General features: G+C 38.7%; 1 protein-coding gene across 22 annotated transcripts in view; it reads right to left on the reverse strand.

Annotated features, from left to right (window-relative positions):
* LOC100752044 (regulating synaptic membrane exocytosis protein 2) overlaps positions 1–14,284 on the reverse strand; it is a 390,889-nt gene that overhangs the window by 196,337 nt on the left and 180,268 nt on the right. For 13 of the 22 annotated variants that reach the window (XM_035449594.1, XM_035449578.1, XM_035449580.1 and 10 more), the window contains 4 exons: positions 10,308–10,516; positions 8,559–8,678; positions 5,328–5,427; positions 791–914 (listed from right to left, as the gene is read on the reverse strand). In XM_035449594.1, the coding sequence (XP_035305485.1) occupies positions 791–914; positions 5,328–5,427; positions 8,559–8,678; positions 10,308–10,516 (553 nt within the window). Of the gene's footprint in view, positions 1–790; positions 915–5,327; positions 5,428–8,558; positions 8,679–10,307; positions 10,517–10,641; positions 10,710–14,284 lie in introns of those variants that run through there. The other 9 variants (XM_027431481.2, XM_027431480.2, XM_035449593.1 and 6 more) reach the window with 3 other exon arrangements.

Raw genomic sequence — 14,284 nt, forward strand, 5'->3', positions numbered from 1 at the left:
AGGGTTAAATTTACTGTTAACTTTACATACATAAGCTATTGGCAATAAAACACAATGACAAAGTTAATGTTGCCTAGCTTATTATTAATCATGTTTTAAAAGAAACCACTTTTTCTCAAGTAAGCCCTGTATCTAGGGATTATACGCACACCTCTTTCGTCAGCTAGATTCCCCATTTGAAAACACAAAGACAAAAGCAAAACTGTAAAGTACGTAGATCAGAGTGACTGGCATTCAGAGTGTACAAGACTAGTAACACTTTTCCTAAAAGTAAATTTATAGTAGTACCCTCCTCTTACTAATAAATTTAGCTACATATCAGTCATTAAGATAACAGCAATTAAAAAACCTAAATATTTCTTCTTTTTTGTTGCAATCTGCAATCTATTTTACATAATCAGAGAAAAATTATTAATTCTGGTTAAATATTTGAAAAAGAAGTCTATGCAAACTTATTTTCATGAAGTAGACAGGAAATTTTGGATTGCACAGTCCAAACTGCTGAATAGCAGTCACCTTCACACACACGTTTCTCAACTGAGGGCTGGAGCAATGGCTCAGTGGTTACGAGAGCACAGTGCTCACGCGGAGGACCAGGGTTTTGCCCCAGCACCGACATACTGGTTCACAACCACCCATACCTCCAAAACCAGGAAGTCAGGCCTTCCTTCTGTCCTCTTTGTGCAGAAGGTATGCATGCTGTGTACCTGCAAACATTCAAACAAAACGCTCATACACACAAAATAAAAATAAAGCAAAAAAAAAAAAATATTTACTAAGACTATCTTACCCAATCGGCCTTGAAACAACAAGCTCAACTTGTGGTTCGGGTTTGGATTCTAGGATGATGTTGTAAACTTCCTCAAACGTGGCCCCTTGCAGTAGCCTCCCATTCCACTCCAAGACCTCATCGCCTACGGTGTCAGGAATAGTCTGTTAGCATAGGTAAGCCAAGCCCATCGCACACGCTCAAAGAAAAAGCCATCCATCATTGGGTTTCAGTAAATTTCCAAGTACATTCACCGTAAGAGTCACGTATACAATGAGGACAACTCAATGGCACAGAACTTATGGCACATTGCATCTGGAAAGATAATGTTCCATGTATGAACACACTACATAAAAGGTATGTCCATTTGACTTGTAATGATACACAGCGATCAAAGTCAGCTCTCTCGTTGAGGACTTCAGGATTCTATTCTAGACATGTAGTATTTACATGGTTAGTTAAGAACTGCTTTCTTTTAGGAGTTTCAATTTCCCAAACGCTAAAATCTTTCGTAAGAAGCCACGTGACTCATAGTATATGAACTCTTCTTCAAAGAGTTTAATGGCTTTGCCCACAGGAGTTGGAAGAATTGGTCACATCTTACAGGACGGTGTCCTTTAAAAAATGTGCATTCATTGGTGGGGTTGCTCCCAAACAATGTTGGATTTTTTTTTTCAAAATAAAAATAAAGATTTTGGGAAACAAAATAAGCTAATATTAGAGGCAGATTAGAATATCTATCCATCAGTAACGTGAGGCTGGCTGTATAAGGGGTGGAAGAGAATCAGGGAGGAGCTGGGAAAGAAAAAGATGAAAATGATCAAAATATATTGTGTAAAATTCTCCAATAAAGCATTTTTGATGGTTTTTAATTACTCGTATTTACATATCCATCCCCCGCATCCCCTCGGCCTCCCATCCTCCCATGTTTCCCCACCCACCCCACCCCAAAGATATTATATCTAGTATGACATAAAGAAAAAAGAGTTATAAATTTAAATTAATGACTAAAGATTTTTAACATACATGAAAGAAACTAATTATTACTGGTCAAATGACTTATAAATGAGAAGAGTTTTTTCATAATTATCTTTTTCATTTTTCATTTTTTTTATTTTAGAAACAATCTTATTTTACATATCACTCCCAGTTCCCTCTCCCTCCCATCCTCCCATGCCCCCCACCAATGCCCCCAAGTCACCCCCCACCCACTCCCCAAGGATAGTGAGGCCTTCCACCGGGTATCATCAAAGTCTGTCACATCCTTTGGGGGAGAGCCTAGGCCCTCTTTCGTGTATCTGGGCTGCAATAGTATCCCTCCATAGGGAATGGGCTCCCAAAGTCCATTTGTGCTCTAGAGATAAAGACTGGCTCCACTGTTAGAGTCCCATAGACTGCCCAGGCCTCCCAGCTGGCACCCACATTCAGAAGGCTTGGTTCCGTCCAATGCTGGTTCCCCAGCCTTACGACTAGGGTCTACAGCTGGTCTTGGCTCTTTTGCACATCCCTCCTCCCTCTCTACAACTGGATTCTAGGAGTATGGCTCAGTGCTTAGCTGTGGTGCCTGCTTCTGCTCCATCAGCTACTGGATGAAGGCTCTAGGATGGCAACCAAGACAGTCATCAATCTCATTATAGGGGAAGGGCATCAAAGGCAGCCCCTCCTCTACTGCCTAGATTCTTAGTCAGGACCCTGTGGATCCCTGAACATTTCCCTAATGCAGACCTCGTTCTAAGCCTATACTGGCTCCCTCTATTCCTCCCGTCTCAGTCTTCCTGATTCCTCTCGTTCTCCTCCCCTCCTCCTCTATCGTCTTCTCGTTCTCCTCCCTCCCTCCTCTCTCTTATCCCCCCTGCTTCTGATTTGCTCAGGGGTTCTTGTCCCTTTCCCCTTATTCAGAAGACCATGTGTTTCTCCACATTTCTCCATGGTTCCTAGTTTATCTGGTGGTGTGGATGTTGGCTGGTAATCCTTTGCTCCATGTCTAATATCCATATATGAGTGAGTTCATACTATGCTTGTCTTTTTGTGATTGGGTTACCTCACTCAGGATGTTTTCTTCCAGTTCCATCCATTTGCCTGTGAATTTCAAGATTCCATTTTTTTTCCCACTGAGTAGTACTCCACTGTGTAAATGTACCACATTTTCTCTATCCATTCTTCAGTTGAGGGGCATCTAGGTTGCTTCCAGGTTCTGGCTATTACAAACAACACTGCTATGAACATGGTTGAACAGATATCCTTGTTATATGAATGTGCTTCTTTTGGGTTTATGCCTAAGAGTGGAATTGCTGGATCTTGTGGAAGACTGATTCCCATTTTCTTGAGGAGTCGCCATACTGATTTCCACAGTGGCTGTACAAGTTGGCACTCCCACCAGCAGTGGAGGAGTGTTCCTCTTTCTCCGAATCCTCTCCAACATAAACTGTCATTGGTGTTTTTGATTTTATCCATTCTGACAGGAGTAAGATGGTATCTCAGAGTTGTTTTGAGTTGCATTTTCCTAATGGCTAAGGATGTTGAGCAATTTCATAAGTGTCTTTCAGCAATTTTAGATTCCTCTATTGAGAATTGTCTATTTAGTTCTGTACCCCACTTTTTAATTGAATTATTTGGTGTTTTGGAGACTAGCTTCTTGAGTTCATTGTAAATTTTCAGAAATCAGCCCTCTGTCAGACATGAGATTGGTGAATATCTTTTCCCAGTCTGTGGGCTGCTGTTTTGTCTTGCTGACTGTGTCCTTTGCCTACAGAAGCTTCTCGGTTTCAGGAGGTCCCATTTATCAATTGTTGACCTCAGTGTCTGTGCTACTGGTGTTATGTTCAGGAAGCAGTCTCTCGTACCAATTCGTTCAAGGGTACCTACCACATTCTCTTCTAAGAGGTTCAGTGTGGCTGGATTTATGTTGAGGTCTTTGATCCATTTGGACTTAAGTTTTGTGCATGGTGGTAGATATGGATCTATCTGCAATCTTCTACATGTCTGAATCCACTTTTGCCAACACCATTTGTTTATTCCATTGTATAACTTTAACTTCTTTGTCAAAAATCTGGTGTTCTTAGGTGTGTGGGTTATATCAGTGTCTTCAATTCAATTCCATTGGTCTACCTGTATGTTTTTGTGCCAATACCAAGCTGTTTTCAGGACTATAGCTCTATAATAGAGCTTGAAGTCAGGGATGTTGATGCCTCCGGAAGTTCCTTTATTGTACAGGGTTGTTTTGACTATCCTGGGTTTTTTGTTTTTTCCATATAAAGTTGAATATTGTTCTTTCAAGCTCTGTGAAGAACTATGTTGGGATTTTGATGGGAATTGCACTGAATCTGTAGATTGCTTTTGGCAAGATTGCCATTTTTACTATGTTGATCCTAACTATCCAAAAACATGGGAGATCTTTCCATTTTCTGATATCTTCTTTAATTTCTTTCTTTAAAGACTCAAAGTTCTTGCTATACAGGTCTTTCACTTGTTTGGTTAACATTACCCCAAGATATTTTATGTTGTTTGTGGCTGTTTTAAAGGGCAATGTTTCTCTGATTTCTTTCTCAGTCCATTTATTGTCTATATATAGTAGGGCTACTGATTTTTTTTTTTTTTTTTAGAGTTAATCTCGTATCCTGCCACTTTGCTGAAGGTATTTATCAGCTGTAGGAGTTCCCTGGTAGATTTTTTGGGGGTCACTTATGTAAACTACCATATCATAAGCAAATAGTGACAGTTTGACTTCTTCCTTTCCAGTTTGTATCCCCTTGATCTCCTTTTGTTGTCTTATTGCTCTAGCTAGAACTTCAAGGACAATATTGAAGAGATATGGAGAGAGTGGTCAGCCTTGTTTTGTTCCTGATTTTAGAGAAATGGCTTTGAGTGTCTCTCCATTTAGTTTGATGTTGGCTGTTGGTTTGGTGTATATTGCTTTTATCATGTTTAGATATGTTCCCATTATCCCTGATCTCTCCAAGCCCTTTACCATGAAGGGTGTTGAATTTTGTCAAAGGCTTTTTCAGTGTCTAGTGAGATGATCATGTGGTTTTTCTTTTTCAGATTGTTTATATGGTGGATTACCTTGATGGATTTTCATTTGTTGAACCATCCCTGCATCCCTAGGATGAAGCCTACTTGATCATGGTGGATGAGTTTTCTAATGTGTTCTTGGATTCGATTTGCCAGTATTTTGTTGAGTATTTTTGCATCAATATTCATGTAGTTTTCTTTCTAAGTTGTGTCTGTGTGGTTTGGGTACCAAGGTAATTGTAGCCTCATAAAAAGAGTTTGGCAATGTCCCTTCTGCTTTTATTGGGTGGAACAGCTAGTATCAGTATTAGCTGTTCCTTGAATTTCTGGTAGAATTCTGCACTAAAACCGTCTGGCCCTTGGCTTTATTTGGTTGGGAGACTTTTGATGACTGCTTCTCATTCATTAGGGGTTATAGGTCTATTTGAATTGCTTATCATTTTCCTCTTGCAGTTAGGGCTCACACCCAAGGCTTTGACAAGTGAGGCAAGCACCCTGTCACCCCAGGTGGCATTTTACATGTAAACATCCAGAGGTAGGAACCTACCTGGTCTAAGATGTCCCACAGTATCGGCTAAACTTCCTCTTTTTACTTTGGTAATGAAAGCACAGAGCCGGCCTGATTCAGTCATCTTTCCTCCCACTACCTGTTTAAAGGAGGGAAGGATCAAAATCATCACACTGTTAGAATGAGCACATCAAAGACCCAAGTGAAAAACACCAGGACAATTACAGATGCTACAACTGTAACGTAAGGTACTAAATTTCATCTTTTAGTATAGCATTGCTCTTTGGAATGGAGTGTTTGCATTAAGGAACCTTTTTTATTCCAAACTCGAAATTTAGTTTTCTTGGTGAAAATACACATATATTAGAATCAACTCAACAATTTCTTTCTTACTATAGAATTCTCATGTTTTATTTTTCAAAACATTAGAGCACTTTTCAAATATATAAACATTTTTAGTTATAAATTTTATATTCTAATACAAAATTTTTCATTAATTTTATTATGATATAATAGATTATTTTAAATAATAATCTTTTAGTTATTTTATAATATACATATTAACAATAGATCTTTCTTGAGACAATTGTAATTAAATCATCAGAAATAACACAAATTTAGACTATTTGAAGCCCAATGTCTCTAACTTTTAATTTCTATTAAAATATTTATTTTAGAAAAAGAAATACACATTTGAAACAAGCATTAGGAAAGCTGTAAAATCATGATAAAACACTAAACTCATAAAATTAACGCTTTGATTCTGGCCAGCCAGTATTCAAGCACTCCATATCAAATTCAGGTGAAGCAAACAAACGATAGTGACTAAATCCATTGACTAGAATAAATTGGTTTGTTGTCTTACAAAGTGAGTGAAAGATCACTGAAATTAAAAATTACTGAGCTATCTTATCTGATTCCTTACATATATTCCACAACTACGGTGAATTACTCAACTGCAGTTCAGTCAGTACTAACTAACATTATGTTTAACTCTGAAGGCTAAATGTAAATTCTGAAGGCTTCTCATCTTCATGCAAAAATTTCAAGAAAATTTAACAACAATAGCGCTGTGATGATTAGCATAATTACACTGTCAGTGGTGGTTATTACAAAACGCAGATACTATGCTAGACATTGTACTAACTACTGTATACTGCTATATTTTGTCTTATTTTAACAACTCAGTGTCCATGCTAAATTCTCCACTGTATAGACAGTACCTGGCCCTGTAAGAAGTTTAGAGAGAGCTACTCTGCCTTCCTTCTCGTCTATGATTTACCTTCCCAGTCTCTCGGTCTCCTGGCTGTGCACTCCTTCCTCCCACCTCTCCTCACGTGGCCTGGCTCAGGGTCGTGTTCACCCTGGACTCTCCCAGATGTCTCTGCCTCTGGCTATGCTCTCCCTCATATCTACAATAAACCTTCTCCTCCACCATTAAAAAATAAAATAGAAGAGTAACTACTCTAATTGAAGTCAAGTCCAGGCCTTTGCAATCACTATACCCACTGCTTTATCAGAGGCATTCTGAATTTCCATCCCGGCACTGTCGCCATCTCTCCACGGCCATGGAGGCCTCTAGGTGTGTAGACCTCGATGAGGAATAATCTGGTGAGTGGCAAACACTGTCACCATCCAGTCTCACCACACCGACTCTCTTAAATACCTCCATTTACTGTATTCTAGAGCACAATTTCTGCAGCAATGCCTTAACCTGAAACATTCACTCTTTCTGATCTCAGTTTTTCATTAGGTATATTACACATAAAAAAAATAATAATAACTAAAGGAACTGTATTTTGCGTATTTGCCAAATACTGTTCCATGGCCTTGCAGTTCAAATATAGACATTAATATTGTTGTCACCTAATGTAATTATTCAGGGATTCCCAGGTTTCGAATGGTATATTTGGGGATTGATATAACTCAGTTGTAGAGTGTTTGACTAGCATGCATAAGGGCTTCAGTTTAACCCTGACACCCCAAACCAATACAAACCTGTTTTCTCTAGCATACACATCTACACATACAAACACAACTTACTACATCAACACAAAATCATATTTTGATATAATACATATATTACATTTTCAAGTTTGCATACTAAAAAATTAAATAAAGCTATTAGTTTAATACTGATATAAACAGAGGCAAGATGAATAGTTTAAGCTCAAGTATATTCACTGTGTTTAGGATTCAAACGTTTTTTAACCAGGTTATTATCAACGTCGTTTAAAAATGATTGTAAAACTACTGTTAAGGAATCTCAGAAAATAACCATGTTGTGTGCGTGCGTGCGCGTGTGTGTGTGTGTGTGTGTGTGTGTGTATTTGCAGGTGTACATGTATTAAGTGTGCCTGGAAATGAATGAGTGCTCAGATGTACATGTGTCTGAGTACGTATGCATGGGAGTGTGTGTGTGCAGTTGTTCATGTATAGAAGTGTGCACAGGTGTGTGCATTTGCATTTGTGCATGAATGTGCCTGGATATATATGTGTGTTTTCAGGCATACATCTGTTTGGCATGCATAGATTTGTGTGTGTTTGCAGGTATACATGTCTGTGTATGAGTGTGCACAGATGCTTGTGTGTTTACAGGTGCACATGTGTGTATATGGGCATGCATGGATGCTTGTGTGTTTGCAGGTATACATGTCTGTGTATGAGTGTGCACAGATGCTTGTGTGTTTACAGGTGCCCATGTGTGTATATGAGCATGCATGGATTCTTGTATGTTTACAGGTGTACATGTATGTATATGAGCGTGCATGGATGCTTGTGTGTTTACAGGTGCACATGTGTGTATATGGGCGTGCATGGATGCTTGTGTGTTTACAGGTGCACATGTGTGTATATGGGCGTGCATGGATGCTTGTGTGTTTACAGGTGCACATGTGTACATAGTGTGAATGATATGTGTTTGCAGGTTTGCATGTGTATGAGTATGCATTCCTGTGTGTGCATTTGCATCAAGGCCTCCTCCGCTTAGGATTACAAGGATGCACCACCATGCCTGGCGCCACCATGCCTGGCTTTGTATGTGGGGTCTGTGATAGGAATCACATGGCAATCACTTTTCCTCCTGACTATCCATCTCCATGGAAACTTCCTGAAAATGCCTGAGAAGTGCGTTTACAGGAATGAGTGACAATGGTTTACAACTCTTGCAAATGGAAATTAAGATAGCCCTTAGATTGGCACAGGGAGAAAGTACTGTATTTGTTCTGTTGATAGATGACACTGAGCCAGATCCCATAAAGTATTCCATACCTTTAAGCCCAGCATTGCTCCTGAATCTCGAGGTACACTCCCATCTTTCAAACGCTTATTTAATAAAATTCGGCCAATTAGGCGATCTCCATCTTTAGATGGCTGCCAGGTCACAGGGTGCTGACATACAACATCAACAAATAAGAAAAAATAATTTTATGTCAAATAACCACGATTGCACAGTATCTCTAAACTCTACAGTTATAACGTGTTATGATTACACAAACCAATTTACATTCCAAATTACTGACTTTTAAGCACTTACTATATTCTTTTTATAAAGCCAATCTTATCAATTCAAGGTATTCTTTTAAATCCAATTATAGAAAACTCCGAGTTTTCTATACCACAATGCTAAAGGATAACAGCTCTGAAATTTTCTTTAAAATGTATGCTAACTCAACTTATTGAAGATTAATTAAAACCTCACAGGCAGAAAAGATACTAGAAACCTACTTAATAGATGTCACTAAAAAGTGACAATTTCTTCCTCAAACACTTTTGGAATTTCTTGAAATACTCTATCTTAGTAAAAGATAAAAGGGCAAGACATTAAAATGTGAAATCTAAACTCATAGTGAATATTAAAACTACAGTTCCCAAAACTACATAAATCCCCAATACCTGTCCACTTGAATCTGCATGGAAGAAACAGGATTTACTCAAAGGCAAACAGATTATGCTTCTCACTTTATAAAAATTCATTGATTATTTTAATGGGGTTTTGCTACATAATCCAGCCTTGCCTTGAGTTCACTATGTGGCTTGGGTGGGCTGGATATTGCTACGTAGCCTCTGCCAGTCTCTAAACCTTAGGGTTGCCCTGACTCAAGCTCAGCTTCTACAACGATGGCATTAAGGACATGGGCCACCACAGCTTGTGAAGAACCTACTGCTTTAGACTTTTTAATCTACTCAGCAAATTTCTTTCAATAGACAGACACTCAAAGACAATTATTGTTAAATAACAATAATGCTACCAGCTTGTGTCTTTCTTGGTTTAGAATTCTGGCTTTATAAGTGATGAACCATTTCATTATTAAGCAACAAAGTAAGTGATTTGTGTAATCATAGTACTTCCATGGTTACCTAAAGGGAGCATGCAGAACTCCATGCAAAATTTAGCAGGCAAAAGACAAGTTCCAGGCAATCACATCTACATGGTAAAAGATTAAACTTTTTCTGCTATACTAAAAGCAAATAAAATAATAAATATCAAAGCAGATGGCAATGAATCTAACACTAATTAATACTACATGCTATGGTAACAAAACAAAAGAACAAAGTGACAGTGAAAGGGAAAAAAGAAAAACAACTTTTTCTGTGCAAACAGACCCAATTATCTCCCTTTTGCCTGGGATTCAAACTGTTGATCATTTGATTTTCATCCCAAGGAAAATATAGGTAGACATCAAAATGAGCCAATCCAAAAAATACTTATTTATCGTTTATAACATTGCAACGTTCTCTCATTTGACTGTACACAAAAACATTCCTTTGTTCCTAAGTTTTATTTTCATTTACTTAGATTTTGCTATGCTGTCAATCAAGAGACACAGCAAAGCAAGCAAAAGGCTTTTTTGGCTTAGTGGTTTAGTTGTTTTGTTTTTCTTTTCTGCACCTTAAGAAATGCTACATTGACCCTTGAGATGCCCTGTCCTTCCGTTACGTCCTGTTTCAATGGGTGACAGAGAGCAAACGAAGGAAGACGGAATGAGCAGGCTAGAGACAGGGCTGCAGTCTCAGTACCTGAGCGCTATGGCCATGCTCCTCGTTAAGGGTGGTGCTACTACAGGTATCTACCCCAGAGTCCTTAATCTGAGGCTCAGACCATTCCAAATCCTCTTCCAAAGAGTGGCCACCAAAGTACATCCTTTTCTTTTGTCTCTCAGACCTGGTGTTAGAGTCCGACAGAACACCCTGCTCACTAGTTTTCCTTTTTCCCTTTTGACTGTCCCCTACAAGTGTGAGATAAAACAAAAGAAGATACAAAAAGAAAAAAGAAAACATGCAAAGGTGTAAATAAAAAAAGGAAAAGTGAAATGGTAACGGAGATTCAATAGTAAGGCTCCACATGTCTCACCAAAGACATTGGGGGTGCCTCACTGCTATGCCAAGACGCATGGTCCAACCAGCTGTAATCCACGTCTCCTGGGACAGCCGGGCAGGCAAGAGTGCAATAAAGGAGACAGTGGGAAAGGACAGACAGAGAATTATAAACATTTAAACTGTGGGAGCCTGTCTGCTTTCAAGAACTCTATTTGTAGTACTCATTAGATACCAGGAAAAAGCTATGATTCCAAATAGAATTCATAAAATGCAAAATATAAGGCTTTTGTAGTCCAGACGGACCAACAGAACAAAAGCCCTGCAATAATTCTTTAAAAATAGAATACTTTTGCTACCAATAAGCAAAAGTAGAAACAAAAACTATTGGATAAGCTCATCAAGACAAAGACTGGTCAGCTATGTCTGGTTTGAGCCCATTTATTTTTGCATGCTGGTCTAAAGCCATGAGTTTTTTTTTTTTTTTTCTCAAGACTGATGAATGTTTGTAAATGAAACAGTAGCTCAGCAATGATACTATTTTAAATCCAAATAACTAAATATATTGTTCCTGGAATGACACATAATAATCTTTATAATGATGAAAACTCCTCAAAATCTTAAGTGGTTAAAAAAAATAGTTACACAACAGATTTTTCTGTGTAAATGATAAAAAAAAAGTTTCATTCTATATCTATCAGTAGAAAGGAAAAGTAAAATCATAAATTTTACTTATATAACATGACTTACTTAATATTACATTAAAACAACTTATTTTTTGAGAAATTACATTGCTACAGTTTTGACAATTTACATGATGGCAACTTATGATAAAAATCTATTTCCCCCATAGTAATATGATTATTTACTTCTTATTTCCAAAGGGACTCCTTTTCGATCTACACACATATGAATACACATATTTTAAGCACTATGAGTATTTTCATTCATTTAAAAATATTTACTGAATACCTTCTTCTATAGTAGGCTATGCCCTAAGATAAGGGGTAGCACAGGAAGACATGTTTCCAACCGTGTGAGGAGAGACACAACAGATCAGTGTGTCACAGGAGAGAACCAAAGACTGGGAGAAAATGTGAACTCACCAAACACCTCTAAAGAAACTATTTTTAAGATGGGAGCTGAAAGATGAGATTTGGTGAACAAGTAAAGAAATAGACATATGGAAAAGAAAAGAAAGAACATTCCAGTAAGAAATAGTAACACCAGATTGTAAAAATGGAAAAAGAAATGGGGCAGGGAGGCACCAGCATAACTAAACAACAGGAATGAGGGAAGACACAGTGATATGCAGAAACGGGGATGCCTCACACAGCTCTGCTCAGGCTAAGGCTAACCCTTTTATGACCTAGGCTTCAAAAAGCTGAATATAAATGCTACGGAGACCAGGTTAGAAGAAACAAAAATTGAAACGTGTTTTCAATACCCTCGGGAAAAGATAAAGGTGAGCATGACCTACACAGAGGGGATGACAATAGCTCCCACAAGACGGAGACCGCTGAGACTTTTCAGTATCAAGAGGAACTGAAGAGTCAAGGTTAGCGTCAGGTTTCTAGTCAAAGCAACTGGACAAAGGAAAAGACGGTTTCTGCCGTGGCTAAACTACAGGAGGAACATTTCTGTTAGCGAAGATACAAGCAGTAAGTTATTTTATAGAAGCTGAAGTCGCATTGGCTATGGAATTCTTATTTCATAATAGCAAAATTATTTTTTAAGTATATCTTACAAGTTCTTAAGCAATGGTTGGCCTGGATCTAGCACTTGAATGGTCTATGAGGTATTGGAATGCGAGTGTCTGGAATAAAGATGCTTAAAGTCCCTAACATGGCAACAGCAGCGTCTGGAAACACGTTAGGAATACATGCATCAGGTACCACTCTAGACCCAAAGAATTAAAAAAGAATTGATGGGCCTGGTGATCTATTATAACAAGACTTCCAGGAAATGGGGATCTCACATAGAAATGTCTAGTGCCATGGCAATGGGATGCTGTGTCCTGGGCTATGTTCACAGCTCCCCTAAGACACCAACAAACACAGTCCGGAGACTGGAGACAATTCTCTTTAAAAGTTTGTTCAGGAAAACAAACTAAACTTTATTATCTAATACAGACAAAACAAAATGTATAGAAAGAACTTCATCCTTGGTGCTCCCTAAACAACTTTATCACACAGATAAAAAGAAATTAGAATTCCAGTAGCACATACTGACAGATGGAGGTGACCACACCATGGTATAATTAATCTCTGCTTGGGACTACTCAAGACCCTCAGTGTGTGTGTGTGTGTGTGTGTGTGTGTCTGTGTGTGTGTGTCTGTGTGTGTGTGTGTCTGTGTGTGTGTGTCTGTGTGTGTGTGTTGTGTGTGTGTGTGTCTGTGTGTGTGTGTCTGTGTGTGTGTGTGTCTGTGTGTGTGTGTGTCTGTGTGTGTGTGTCTGTGTGTGTGTGTGTGTGTGTGTGTGTGTGTGTGTGTGTGTCTGTGTGTGTGTGTCTGTGTCTGTGTGTCTGTGTGTCTGTGTGTGTGTGTGTGTCTGTGTGTGTGTGTGTCTGTGTGTGTGTGTGTGTGTCTGTGTGTCTGTGTGTGTGTGTCTGTGTGTGTGTGTGTCTCTGTGTGTGTGTGTGTCTCTGTGTGTGTGTCTGTGTGTGTGTGTCTCTGTGTGTGTGTGTCTCTGTGTGTGTGTCTGTGTCTGTGTGTGTGTGTCTGTGTGTGTGTGTCTGTGTGTGTGTGTCTGTGTGTGTGTGTGTCTGTGTCTGTGTGTCTGTGTGTCTGTGTGTGTGTGTGTGTGTCTGTGTCTGTGTGTGTCTGTCTGTGTCTGTGTGTGTGTGTGTGTGTGTGTCTGTGTGTGTGTGTGTCTGTGTGTGTGTGTGTGTGTGTGTCTGTGTGTGTGTGTGTGTCTTGTCTGTGTGTGTGTGTGTGTGTGTGTGTGTGTGTGTGTGTGTGTGTCTTTGTGTGTGTGTGTGGTGTTTCTCAGTTATAGGAGATAAACAGCATGGAAGCCATAAGTGATGATTTATACAAAGGTTAGAGAATTTATTCACTTCACAATCTCTCATCTTCCCCTAATTTCAGACTAAACAAAGGTCAGAAATGTGGCCCTGTACTATGTAAATAAAATATTTTAACACTTTAAACCATCTGAAACCAAAGTAAAAACTCATCCTCTTAATGATAAAAGGGGAGTAAGAATATCATATGTCTGGCATTGAATAGCATTTGTTAAAGGAATAAAAACTAGTGCCATTTTGAGAATTAAATAAAATAACCACCATCCAGCACATTAAAAAACCATCACAAACAGTGGTGTGTCGACATTGGCAGTCACTACTTAACATTAACTTTCTTATGACTTCAAAAGGCAAAACCGAGGCAATAAAACATCATTGGGTGATGCTATGAAAACATATTCATGGATCTAGAGTTGGAACTGTTAAAAGACACGACATAAGCACATGGAAAGTTCATAGCTGAAATGTAACAAAGCAGATGGACCAGCCCCACCGCAATGGAGGGAGGTTGAAGTGATGACTAAAGCCTTTGAATGCAGAGCGAGAAAAGTTACTCAGTAGGAAAACCAGAAATAGACTAAAGAATTACAGAAGATGATCAGATATTAAAAGATCTGAGAGATGTAGCAAAAGACCCTTGTGGAGTATTCCTTTA

This window comes from Cricetulus griseus, chromosome 10, assembly GCF_003668045.3.
Source record: "Cricetulus griseus strain 17A/GY chromosome 10, alternate assembly CriGri-PICRH-1.0, whole genome shotgun sequence".
Taxonomy (NCBI): domain Eukaryota; kingdom Metazoa; phylum Chordata; class Mammalia; order Rodentia; family Cricetidae; genus Cricetulus; species Cricetulus griseus.